At 45.0% G+C, this 13,862-nt stretch overlaps 1 protein-coding gene across 9 annotated transcripts in view; it reads left to right on the top strand.

Annotated features, from left to right (window-relative positions):
- Positions 1–13,862, top strand: part of OPCML (opioid binding protein/cell adhesion molecule like) — a 1,151,950-nt gene that overhangs the window by 1,116,331 nt on the left and 21,757 nt on the right. For 7 of the 9 annotated variants that reach the window (XM_025357328.1, XM_025357325.1, XM_025357327.1 and 4 more), the window contains 3 exons: positions 12,531–12,668; positions 13,119–13,239; positions 13,660–13,811. In XM_025357328.1, the coding sequence (XP_025213113.1) occupies positions 12,531–12,668; positions 13,119–13,239; positions 13,660–13,811 (411 nt within the window). The remainder of the gene's footprint in view (positions 1–12,530; positions 12,669–13,118; positions 13,240–13,659; positions 13,812–13,862) is intronic. The other 2 variants (XM_025357322.1, XM_025357320.1) reach the window with 1 other exon arrangement.

Below are 13,862 nucleotides of genomic sequence, written 5' to 3'. Positions count from 1 at the left end.
CGACTCCATGACAGGCCTCGGTGTGTGAGAACACTTCCTGTTTCCAAGTGTTCTCATTGTTCAATTCCCACCTATGAGTGAGAACATGCAATGTTGGTTTTCTTGTCCTTGTGATAGTTTGCTGAGAATGATGGTTTCCAGCTTCATCCGTGTCCCTACAAAGGACATGAACTCATCTCTTTTTTATGGCTGCATAGTATTCCTTGGTGTATATGTGCCACATTTTCTTAATCCAGTCTATCATTGATGGACATTTGGGTTGGTTCCAAGTCTTTGCTATTGTGAATAGTGCTGCAATAAACATACGTGTGCATGCGTCTTTATAGCAACATGACTTATAATCCTTTGGGTATATACCCAGTAATGGGATGGCTGGATCAAATGGTATTTCTACTTCTAGGTCCTTGAGGAACCGCCACACTGTCTTCCACAATAGTTGAACTAGTTTACAGTCCCACCAACAGTGTGAAAGTGTTCCTCTTTCTCCGCATCCTCTCCAGTACCCATTGTTTCCTGACTTTTAATGATCGCCATCCTAACTGGTGTGAGATGATATCTCACTGTGGTTTTCATTTGCATTTCTCTGATGACCAGTGATGATGAGCATTTTTTCATATGTCTGTTGGCTGCATAAATGTCTTCTTTTGAGAAGTGTCTGTTCATATCCTCTGCCCACTTTTTGATGGAGTTGTTTGTTTTTTTCTTGTAAGTTTGTTTGAGTTCTTTGTAGATTCTGCATATTAGCCCTTTGTCAGATGAGTAGATTGAAAAAATTTTCTCCCATTCTGTAGGTTGTCTGTTCACTCTGATGGTAGTTTCTTTTGCTGTGCAGAAGCTCTTTAGTTTAATTAGATCTCATTTGTCAATTTTGGCTTTAGTTGCCATTGCTTTGGGTGTTTTAGACATGAAGTCCTTGCCCATGCCTATGTCCTGAATGGTATTGCCTACATTTTCTTCTAGGGTTTTTATGGTTTTAGGTCTAACATTTAAGTCTTTAATCCATCTTGAATTAATTTTTGTATAAGGTGTAAGAAAGGGATCCAGTTTCAGCTTTCTACATATGGCTAGCCAATTTTCCCAGCACCATTTATTAAACAGGGAAACCTTTCCCCATTTCTTATTTTTGTCAGGTTTGTCAAAGATCAGATGGTTGTAGATGTGTGGTATTATTTCTGAGGGCTCTGTTCTGTTCCATTGGTCTATATCTCTGTTTTGGTACCAGAGATATAGTAGTCTATATATATCTCTATATATAGTAGATATATAGTATATAGATATATAGTCTATATATATAGTAGATATATAGTCTATATCTCTGTTTTGGTACCGGTACCATGCTGTTTTGGTTACTGTAGCCTTGTAGTATAGTTTGAAGTCAGGTAGCATGATGCCTCCAGCTTTATTCTTTTGGCTTAGGATTGTCTTGGCAAAGCGGGCTCTTTTTTGGTTCCATATGAACTTTAAAGTAGCTTTTTTCCAATTCTGTGAAGAAAGTCATTGGTAGCTTGATGGGGACAGTATTGAATCTATAAATTACCTTGGACAGTATGGCCATTTTCACAATATTGATTCTTCCTATCCATGAGCATGGAATGTTCTTCCATTTGTTTGTGTCCTCTTTTATTTTGTTGAGCAGTGGTTTGTAGTTCTCCTTGAAGAGGTCCTTCACATCCCTTTTAAGCTGGATTCCTAGGTATTTTATTCTCTTTGAAGCAATTGTGAAGGGGAGTTCGCTCATGATTTGGCTCTGTTTGTCTGTTATTGGTGTATAAGAATGCTTGTGATTTTCGCACATTGATTTTGTATCCTGAGACTTTGCTGAAGTTGCTTATCAGCTTAGGGAGATTTTGGGCTGAAACAATGGGGTTTTCTAAATATATAATCATGTCATCTGCAGACAGGGACAATTTGACTTCCTCTTTTCCTAATTTAACATGCTTTATTTCTTTCTCCTGCCTGATCACCCTGGCCAGAACGCCACTGCCTCTCTTAAAAAGGTTGAGTGTTGGGCCTGCCCCAGGCTCAGGGTAAGATGCCACCAGTACCTAAGGCCCTACAGCCTAACAGCAGACCTTTCAGTAGACCAGGAGTATGTTGGCCATCTGGCTTATGATCCAGACCAGTGCACTTTAAAGAATGAAAGATGACAGTTAAAAAGTATGCTGTTGGCCGGGTGTGGTGGCTCACGCCTGTAATTCTGGCACTTTGGAAGGCCAAGGCAGGCAGATTTCCTGAGCTCAGGAGTTCGAGACCAGCCTGGGAAACATGGTGAAACCCCATCTCTACTAAAAAATAATAATAATAATAAAAATTAGCCAGGCATGGCAATGTGTACCTGTAGTCCCAGCTACTCAGGAGGTTGAGGCAGGAGAATTGCTTGAACCCAGGATGTGGAGGTTGCAGTGAGCCAAAATCGTGCCACCGCACTCTAGCCTGGGCAACAGAGCACGAGACTCTGTCTCAAAAGAAAAAAATAAAAAGTACGCTGGGAAGACAGGTGTCAACTGGCACTGTCCCAGGAAAACGTAACTATGGGTCCACCCGACTTATGAAAACAACAAAGGCATTCCTGATGCTGCTATACAAATAAATTAATCCTCAGGGAAAGCAAATCAGATGCAGTTGGCATTAGAAGGAAAATTTTAATTCCCCCAAAGGCAAGCGAAGGGCAAAGGATTTACTTTGATGTTATAACTAATTGAAGGTTTTGTATATTGCCCACCTGCTGGCAGATGCCAGCCCTGTAGGTCTGCTTTGGGCTCAAGAAGCCACTGTGCCAAAGCACCCTCAGGTAACACAGTATTGGCAGTCCACTGACCATGCCAGGACACAAGACATTCCTGTACTACAAAAATATAGCCTTCTTGAAGAAACTGGGCCTGGGTGACTGGCTGTGCTTGAGTAGGCTGCTGTAGACAAGGTTAAGGCAACTTTCTTAAGACACTGTAAATGAAAGAGGCAGTGTCTCCTTCCATGCATTGATCAGGTTTCTAAAAAAAATGCTGTTGTTTAATTATGAAGGTTTTTTTAAAGCAGTACTTTTACTTCTCAGAACTCATTTCACTTTTACTTGTTAATACTTAAAATAACCCTGTTGGTTTAGAATCCAAATAATCATAGTCATAAGAGGAAAATGTATAAAATAAATAAAAACTTTTCAAGTGTACTTAAACATTTTGTCAATAACTTAGCTGTTTAAGCTCTGCTATTTAAAAATAATGATTTTTCTCCTTATACCCCTGCATTGTTTGGGTCTGAACTGTTAGTTTCAGTTTATTTTTAATACTTTTTAGAATAAAAATGCTAGCAACTTTTTTTAGGCCCAAATAGGCTACTCTGCTCATCAAATGGATTTAAGCTCCTATCCTCAGTCATTTGTGTGCCTATATGGAATTCTAGTGTTTTGCATCCTCATATTCTCTCTCTCTTCCTCCCGCCCTCCCTCCCTCCTCTGCCTCTCTCTGTCTAGCTCCTCTCTTCCTTTCCTGGCACACACGCTGCACTTTCATTTAAAGGGAATGTGCCACATCCTCACAGGTACCCTGGCTGTTTCTGTGACACTCACTCAGAACCACTCCCAGTGAGTCAACAGTATCATCTAAATCCTAAAAATGTTGTGTCTTGATTCTTCCCACACGTAACGAACCCATCTCAAAAAAAAAAAAAAAAAAAAAAAAAAAAAAAAAAGAGAGAGAGACACAAGCAGAGCCAAGCTAAACGCACCTCTTCACCATGCTTTGGAAAGAAGCCTCTTGTCTTCATGCTCTTCGTTGGACTATCTGGGGATCCCTAGCTGCTGGAGACTGACCCTGGCTATCACCATCCTACCCCACAAAAAGATTTATTTTTCCGGACTCACCTACAATAAAGCTGCTGCTGTTGACATCATGATGGTATATTTTGCATAGAAGTTGACAGTTGACAGGAGATCTGAGCACACTGTAAGATGTGCACATCCTCATATACTCCTTGGCTCTGAATGACTTCTCAGCAGAGGAAGCCTGGGAGAATACATGTGGAACTGGAACTTGGAAAATGAAAGCAACAGGAGTCCTCAACTTACCAACCCTGAATTCTCACCCCTGACTGTACATTAGAGTCTCCTGGGAAGTTTTAGAGGATGCTGGTGCTGGGACCCCCAGCCCAGACCCTGTTCACCAATCCATTAGCACGAAGGCAAGAGTCTATTTTTAAAGTGCTCCTTGGGTAAGTCTCATGACCCACCAGGGATGAGAACATCTATTTTTGGTGTGTCCTCTTAAACATGATTTCAGACAGTTTCCTTGACATCCCTTCTTCTCCTCCACTTACAAAACAAAACGCTTTACATCCTTTCCTCTTTAACTCTTCCCGGTAAAGAGTTCAAGAGTCCCAGTGTATGAGAGTTTCTCTTTGGGGACAGTTGTACTGGAGGAGTCACTTGAGTCCTTCTGTCTTTGTGTCATCCTCAGTTACTCCCGGTCTGACGATGAGAGGCATTAAACACTTCCATCATCCTCACGCATGCATGGAAGGGAAGACCTAGAAAACTCCCACCCCTGCCAGGAAATTCCTCTGAGCCCCCAGCTATGGAGATCTTTATTAATGTACTCCTTCCCCCGCTGGAAGCACAGTTAACTTTCACGGTCACACATTGATCTTGTGATTAGCCAACTTACTGTCAGCCTCAGGGAAGGCAGCCAGCATGGCAGCCCTGGATGGGGGCAAGCCACTCTTCCCAAGAGGAGGTCCTGGTGGCCACAGTCTGAGAAAGTTTTCTGAGCCCAAGACAAAGCTTCTGTCACTGCCAGCAAGTGAGACATTGACCAGGGGCTTGGCCTCCAAACCAAAATGACTTTAGCACAATCAGTTGCTTGTATTAATTAAAGGAAAATGGAACAGTGGGTTTATCACACTTTTCATTAACTCCAGTGCGGCAAAGGTAACAAATCTGGAATTTGGGAGCAGGCAAGGCTGCAATGTACTGCAGTCCACACTCCTTGGTTTAATTAAAGAGGGCGAGCTCAGAGTTGCTTGTTGCCAGTAGGGGTCTAAGGGAGAGTCAAGGATTGGATGTTGGGGTGGGGGGCAGAGTGGGGGGCAGATAATGTGGAGGAAGAGTCTGGCAGAAAGAGAGTGGATTAAATAGGAGAGGGAGAGGGGGAGTTCTGCAGGGATTCAGTTTTCAAACCTAGCCATCAGGCATAACGTGAACACATACTGTGTGCTTAGCCTACGTTAGCTGCTGTTAAGGAGTTAAGGAAGTAGAAGATGTGATGTCTACTCAGGGTGCTTGCAACTTGGACAGTGGACTAGGAAGAAGGGTAGACAGTACAACACTCAGGTTATATGAGCCATACTGGGTCCCAAATGCTAAAACCCTACCATAATTCCAAATTCAAGCATGTTTCTGATGTGTATCCTTCAAAAGAAGGGGGCTCTCATGTCAGGAGGTATGTGATGGAGAAGGATGCCAGAAGATCTCTAGGATAAAAGGAGAAGCCCTATTCATAGCCCCCAGAGGTTTCTAGAGGGCAGCTTTCCTCCACCCTGTCCACTCTTTGCCTCCCCCATGGGAGGTTGGTGACCAACGTCATGGTAAAGTGGTTGCTCGGTCATCTATTAGGCCTAGTTAAGCAGACATAAGGCTGCCATCTAGAAGTGAGGGCATCACTCCTGTGTCTCCATCCCCTCCCTGGCCTGCTACCTGGGTCTGGCGTCCTCCTTGCTCCAGACTCTGCATTGCAACATAGCTCGTACTCTTGGCTCCACTTTGAGCCTGCGACTGAGTACTAAAGTCAAGCATTCTACTGTGCAAACCCCACTGTCTCTAATTCTCAGGGAGAAAGGCAAGAACCTCATGTCAGCCTTGGATCCCAAGTGGGGATTATAGTCCAGCTGATGTTTTGATCTGCTCATGGCTCAGTTTTGTGATTATGTTCTATTAGCCAAAATCCTGCAGCGAAAGAAAGATGAGTGATAGGATTCAGGCACATGTTTCCTCAGGAACTTTTGACGGTCTCTACCTTTCCTTGTACACGTCAAGGATGAGAAGCGGTGGGGAGGAGGCAGTTTCAGGCAGCCTTAGCTCCTTCCTGTGGTCTATCTTGATCCAGATGTCCATGACGGGATGTCCAGCAGATATTTACAAGCATGGTTCTTCCATTGCAAAGTAAAATCTGTGTTCCTTGACAGCTTGAACCCAGGTTTCGAGAGTAGGTAAAAGGCTTGTTTCTAAGATGGTTCAGGCAGCCTAGTTGTGGCCTTATAGGCCAGAGGTACTTGATCGCCAATCACCTGGACATTTGATTCCAACTTTGCAAATTCAGTATTGATCAGAATCATCTGTAATAGTCTCTCTTGCTGGGCAGCAGGGAAACTCCTTTTCTTGTTTTCCCAGAAACCCAACCATGTGAGCCAAAAAGACTCGAGTGGCCACACTCTGCCCACTCCCACTGGCTTCCTTCCGGCAGCTCATTTCCCGCTTGGTTTCTTGCTCCTCCCACTTCCCTTCCCCACACCTTGTCCTCCCTGTGTGGCTGCCTCCTGAAACCCTAGATCCTCCTCACTGCCCTAATCTCCTGTTGTTCTTTTCCTTGGTAGCACAAGCCCCCAGAAATGTTCCTCCTGGCAAGTCTGTGTGTTACCTCCTGGCAGGTCTGGTACACGCTGCAGCAGGTGTGCTGACATTTTATCTCGGTGCAGTGTCTGCAGGTAGAGCCATGCCCTAGACAGCAAACCTAGAAGGACAGTCAGGGTGGGGATGCTCATGGGTGACTTTTAATCATTCCAAATGGAGAAACCAGATGGGGATTGCCTCAATACAAAGTTTTGTTGTTGTTATTGTTGTTGCAAACTGTGAATAGACCAACAAAGAGATCGGTCACCTGTTTTAGTCTGTTCTTATGCTGCTAAAAAAGACATACCCGAGACTGGGTAATTTATAAAGCAAAGAGGTTTAATTGACTCACAGTTCCACATGGCTGGGGAAGCCTCACAATCATAGTGGAAGAGTCAGGGACATCTTACATGGCAGCAGGCAAGAAGCTTGTACAGGGGAACTCCCATTTATAAACCCATCAGATCTCATAAGACTTCCTCACTACCACGAGTAGAGTATGGTGGAACTGCGCCCATGATTTAATCATTTCCACCTGGCTCCGCCCTTGACACGTGGGGATAATTACAATTCAAGGTGAGATTTGGGTGGGGACACTCCCAAACCCTATCTTCACCTCCTAAAATTGTCCCCAGAGGTATTCACAGAGAAGACAAGATATTCTGTCAGGACTTTGTATAATCTAAAAAGTGGAAGGCTAAAATCTTTGACCCCTCATGTTTCTTTCAACTTTATAACTCTAAGGAACTGGCTGAGGCAATAAACAGGAGAACTGGATGCAAGAATGAGGGCTGAGATATCGCTGGCACAAAAGGACATAAAGAGAGAAAGGAAAGAAGTAGGTCAGGAAGGCCCCCATATTTTGCTCTGGATTTCCTGTTTGATCTTTTTCATTCCCAAATGCTTAGGATCCTTTCAGCTCTAATAAATCTTTTTGACTCACTACACCTTACTTGAGGGATCTAGAAATGACAAAGAACTAAAAATTGAGATATGGAAAAATATAAACCACTTTGAGTCCTGGCCCCATGAGATTGCAGACTACCCAAGGTGAAGGTCCTTGTTTTCTACATCATCTCTGTCCCCATTCCCTCACCAAAGAGTCTGACGCAACACCTTGCTCATCCTGGATGTGAGCAGAATAAGTGCAGTGAGGTCAGAGCCAGCAGGCCGGCCAGTGGTCCTTCTCCCATAAGTCGTTTCTCTGTCTGTTCCTCCATTTCTAGCAGAACAGACCCTGCTTGTAGATGTTGCATGCTCTTTGTATTCTGTGACTGTGCTGTCAGAATGTGTGCCCTACCGAGGAAGCCCCCTTAGATCCACATAACCCTGAGGCTTTTGCTCATTCTATCCCCAAGGATGCATCATGCATCTGAGGCAAGGACCCCCATATCCCCTGATGAATGGCCTCATTTGTATTTTTGCAGATCTTAATTTTGCTAATGCAGTGAATTGAACTCATCTTCTTTGAAGCACTCTTTCCATGGAAACAGCCTTGGTTTTTATGCATTTCTGCCAATGATTCAGAATCTGCTTTCTGTTGCTTCCAACCATGTTATATTAGGATGCTGGAGTGCTTAGAGCAGGCATAATGCCTCTGGGTTACTCTCTTAGTACAGGACATTTCGCTGTAAAGCAAAACTGTTGAGCAGACTTGCAGTTCCTGTTTGACAAGGAAAATATTACAATCTTATAGCCTTTTAAAAAATTCCTTGGTGAACATGTCTTTAGAATCTTTCCAGTGGCTCACAGGCCATCTTGCTTGCCCCACCTCTGTCTTTCTTTCCTTCCTCCTCCTCCCTCTCCTTCCTATCCTATCCTGTCCCTCCCTCATCTGTTTCTCCCTGCCCATTTCCCTTCTTTTAGTTCATAGTCAGCAATTTGGTTTCCTGGCAGCTAGTAGAGAGGATTAAAACATTGATTGCCTTCTGCCCCATTATCTGCAGACTGGAATCAGGATTTTACATTTTACAACCAGAACCGAAGAGGGCAGCCCTACAGCTTCCTAAGTCTCCAGTCATGTAGCAACCTAGATTCATTCTGCTTTAAAAATCTCACCCAGCATTCAAAGTAGTTAAGAAAATACGGTGGCTCAAGCCTGTAATCCCAGCACTTTGGGAGGCCGAGACGGGCGGATCACGAGGTCAGGAGATCGAGACCATCCTGGCTAACACAGTGAAACCCCGTCTCTATTAAGAAATACAAAAAACTAGCCGGGCGAGGTGGCGGGCGCCTGTAGTCCCAGCTACTCAGGAGGCTGAGGCCGGAGAATGGCGTGAACCCGGGAGGCGGAGCTTGCAGTGAGCTGAGATCCGGCCACTGCACTCCAGCCCGGGCGACAGAGCGAGACTCCGTCTCAAAAAAAAAAAAAAAAGAAAAGAAAATAACATGTAAGTCACCTTCACCGAGTCTGAGATGGAGAGAAGTTTCAACAACATTTTCCATTTTTCAACAAAGGAACATGTTTTGGCGAGGATGCATGTTTTGTGGGAAGATCGTGAAGAATCCATGCGTCCTGATCCTCAGCCTCAATGTAGCCAGCCTACTGAGCCCTAAACCCCCAAAACAGTGAGTCTTTGGAGGGGCAGGCTCCACAAGAGTCTCAGCCTGAGGGGCTCTTAGTATATTTTCCTAACACGCTGACCCTAGAGGACTTCACGTGTGTGGGTGGGAGAAAGCCCATGAACAGTGCGGCATGGGGCATCACAGCTTCACTGCTCAGGGTGTGGCCCCGTCCCAGCCATGGAGGCAGCCCCTGGGCATGTGTCAGAAATTTGGAATCCCAGACCCCACTCCAGACCTACTGGATCAGAATCTATATTTAAAAAGAAAAATCTTTGAAGAACTTATATGCAAATTAAAATCTGAGAAGCGCTTACTTCATTGTACAAGCTTGACAAAATTCATTTTCTCCACTTAATGAGGTAGTATTATAACGATCCCCATTTTACATGAGATGCACTTTTTCTTCCTTCCTTCCTTTTCTGCTGTTGCATAACTGGTCCCATAAAAACAGCATCACAGACATTCCAGAGGCTGCCGTGTCATCTGGTAATTCTGCTGGAAGGATGCAGGACCTGTCTTACCCATGCAGATGCACACGGGCCTCCCCCTTCTGTGAAGCCATCCCCTCCCTATGTGTAGGTCGACATTTCTAAGTCCACTGGCATTTGTGGATCTCACTTTATCTGGAGCTTTTAAGGCATCTGGCTCAGGTCCACCGAGCAGCGTGATCTGGGGCTTTCTTCTCTCTGAGGCAAGGGGAATGTTGACCCTGCCTGAGACTCCAGCCAGGCCCTCAGCAGGTAGCCCATGTGTTTGGTTAAATGCAATGCAATTTAATTACTCATGGCAAAATCCTCTGTGGTACATTTTGAAAAAATAATGGAGCCATAGTAGTAGAAAGCCAGGCTTCTTATCCTACCACACTTATTTCTTGCAGAAAATAAAAAGATGGTGAGGTGAGTGTGGAACATCATTTTGATGTGTTTGATTCCATTGTAGTTTAATCCTTAAAAATGCTTAGACTGGTCAACTAACTTTTCTTTGTTAAATTTTATTTAAAAAGTAATCTCAGAATCCCTTTCACTGTGATATTCTGTTAGCCTATGTAGAAATAAAGGGAGTAGGGCAAGAAAGTGTTTGCATGTCCGTAATGCACCTTGAAGAGTTAGGATATGAACTAACCTGGATCATTATGTCTGCTGTGGTACAGGCTTTTGATCCAGCAGCAGCACCCAGCAAATGGGGACTTAACCCAGATCCAGCTGGCCCATGCTCTGGAGTTTCTTCCTTGAAATTGTCTAAGTTCCCGTCTGGTGCCTGGGACCATCTGGGGCAAGCAGCATCATTCGGGAGAGACACTCAGATCCTAGGCTAGGTGTGGTCGCTGTTTCATACCCCATTTCTTCACTCTGGGGATATTCCACCCGGCACCATTCAGCCACTCCTTATATGAGTTCACCCGGATTTCCCAGTGACTCTGAACCTCACATCTGTGAGTACGTTTTGGGACCCTGTCCTCAGGACCAGGCTTGAGGAGGGTAGCCAGGCAAGTGAATTGCTCCCACTAGCCAATGCATTATTTCCTCCATGGAAGTGCACAGTTTGGGCTAACAGAATGGTGCTGATTTGCAGTGACATTTCTATACATAGATTGGTAGCCAGTACCCAGAGACCGATGGTACTCCCTGGTTGGGCATGACCTGGGGTAAGACATGGAGGCAAGGAAGACAGCGAGAGCCAGAAAGCACACAGTCTGGGGAAATGGGCAGGTAGGTGGTGGGAGCCCCCAAGGCTTAGACTTGGAGCAGAGTCAGGGCACCCAAGTACCTGCCTCCTTACCCCCTATGCCTCAGCCCACCTCCACAGATCCTTACTGTTGCACACCCTACACCCTACACACCAGCCCACCTCCTCCACCTTCCTGCTGCACACCCTACACCCTACACACCAGCCCACCTCCTCCACCTTCCTGCTGCACACCCTACACCCTGCACACTGGCCCACCTCCACAGAAACCTTCCTGCTGCTCACCTTGTACCCTGTACATCGGCCCACTCCCTCCACCATCCTGCTGTCTATCCTACACCCTGCACACTGGCCCACTCCCTCCACGTTTCCGCTGCCCACCCTACACCCTGGACACCAGCCCATCTCCACAGACACGTTCCTGCTGCACACCCTACACCCTACACACTGTCCCCACCTTCCAGCCTCCTGCTGCCCACCCTATACCTTGCACACCATCCCAACTCTACAGACACGTTCCTGCTCCACACCCTACGCCCTACACACCAGCCCATCCCCTCCACAGACACCTTCCTGCTTCACACCCATGGTGGACCCAAACCTATTGGATCAGAACATGCTTTCACAAACTTGTGGGGAAAGCTAACATTTTTGTTGCCCTGAAAACTACTGTGGCCCTCAGGACTGCAGGCCTGTAAGAAAGGCAAATAGCTGTGCCTTATCCTTGGGCTTTATCTTGGTTTTCGAGGGATCTCAGTGTTTTGACAGAATCCAGAACATTTGTGATGGAAGACAGAGGGTCTGTTGTGTTTGCACTGGACCACAGGGAGTAATATAAGGGGTAAGGTGGAGAGGCCAGATTGTTGCAAGAACCTGTAATGGTGACATAAAAGCAACAAAAATTTTGCAGCCCATAATATTTTGAATTATGAATGACAAGTTTCACAGGTACCTGAGAATGAATCCTCCAGGGAGCTCCACCAAATTGAGTATTAAATCCACTAGGCCATTCTGGCAACCACAGATCCAGCATTCGGGTCTATCACACTTGTGTTGGCCAGTGCATATTGAGCACCTATTACAAAGCCATCATGGGGTCCTTCCTCGTTCGTTCATTCTCACTCTATCTTCTCCAAAACAGGTAGAAACAAAACTAACTACTTTGCATTTATTTATATTAAAGTGTGGAATGTTTACTTATTTGTTCTACAAATAGTAGTTTGTATTCTGCATACAAAAACATTTCTACGTAATGAAAAATTAAGATGTGTTCCACAGTAACATACTCTAAAGTTATTCCATGGTTTTATTATATTATTGATCATGACAATTCTTTTTAAAATATCAGTTTGATGATGCACCAAAGTATTTATCATGTCATCTCTGAGTTAATTATCACAATAATCATATAAGAAAAATAATGACATGTTTTCTTACCAAATGCTCTAAAAAAGTTAAGTGGCTTGGCTGAAAATACATTGATGCAAGACACAAGCAGAGAATTTCTTTCTTCCATTGCCGTATCTTTTGAGCAACTTGATGCCCTCTGTCTTTGACTTGATGTCTACTCCATTCTGATGGCTTTTTCTCTTCCTTCTCCTACAGTCTCTAGATGTGAATATGGCTCTGTCCCTGGTTACACGGTTTCCTGATTGTTTCCTGTCTGCTTCTTTCTTCCCAGAAGGCCAGGGCTTTGTAAGTGAGGATGAGTACCTGGAGATCTCTGACATCAAGCGAGACCAGTCTGGGGAGTACGAATGCAGCGCGTTGAACGATGTTGCTGCGCCCGATGTGCGGAAAGTAAAAATCACTGTAAACTGTGAGTGGACCTGCAGCCGGGGGGTTCTGGGGAACAGAGGGCACCGGGAGTAGGCGGACAATCTGGTAATGGCAGTGCCATTTTCCAAAAGACCCAAGTTGCTGCCAACAGGAAAATACTTCATCAAATGGCTTTGCTCACCATGGCCTCCATGCCATTTGTCCCTGGCGTCTTACTGTGACTGCCAGAGTTTTCAGCAAATGGAGAGAATTGTTAACTGAGAATAGGTTTGGAGGCCTGAAAAAGATGTTGGGGTCAATGCAATATCTTCAGGCAAGTTATTTTTCCTGAAATAAATGATTATTTCACTGGGAAAGAGGGTTGTCACAAGTAATCCACTTACGTAGCAAATGGCTGGATGTGCCCTTCTTCTCTTTCATGAAATCACTCTGTGTGCCTGCATGCATGTGTGTGTGCGTGCGTGCGTGTGTGTGTGTGTGTTTCCCACAGATCCTCCCTATATCTCAAAAGCCAAGAACACTGGTGTTTCCGTCGGTCAGAAGGGTATCCTGAGCTGTGAAGCCTCTGCAGTCCCCATGGCTGAATTCCAGTGGTTCAAGGAAGATACCAGGTACCTTTTAAATGATGCCTGGACAGTTCTGAAGCAGAGCTGATGGGCCATCTTCACATGGGAGAAGGATGATTGTGAAGGAAAGGGGAAAGATAAGGCAAAACAGAAATGGTTTATACCCTCTTTTGTAACAAAGTCTCCTTTTACAACCAGAAAAACATGGAGGAGGCTGGGAAGTGAACAAAATGAACTGACCATGATTCTGAATCTGAGACTTGTTGTAGACATGTCAGTCATTGGGAATTAGAAGCCAGTACATTTATCCTGTTGGGTAAAAGCATCGTTTCTCTTGTCCTCCTGTTGGACACTGAGGTTCTTAGGGTTTGAGTTTGAAGGACAAGGTTAGTTGGAGAGAAGCGTTTTGTGAGGAGGAGGGCCTCTTTGTAGAATGAATAGATGGCAATGCCTTCCCTCTTGCAGGTTAGCCACTGGACTGGATGGAGTGAGGATTGAGAACAAAGGCCGCATGTCCACTCTGACTTTCTTCAATGTTTCAGAAAAGGATTATGGGAACTATACTTGTGTGGCCACAAACAAGCTTGGGAACACCAACGCCAGCATCACATTGTATGGTGAGTGCCAGAAGCCTGGATGCAGCAGGCTCAGCCACATGGGGAGGCTTG

This window comes from Theropithecus gelada, chromosome 14 (assembly GCF_003255815.1).
Source record: "Theropithecus gelada isolate Dixy chromosome 14, Tgel_1.0, whole genome shotgun sequence".
NCBI lineage: Eukaryota > Metazoa > Chordata > Mammalia > Primates > Cercopithecidae > Theropithecus > Theropithecus gelada.
This window is presented reverse-complemented; position numbering and strand designations above follow the sequence as displayed.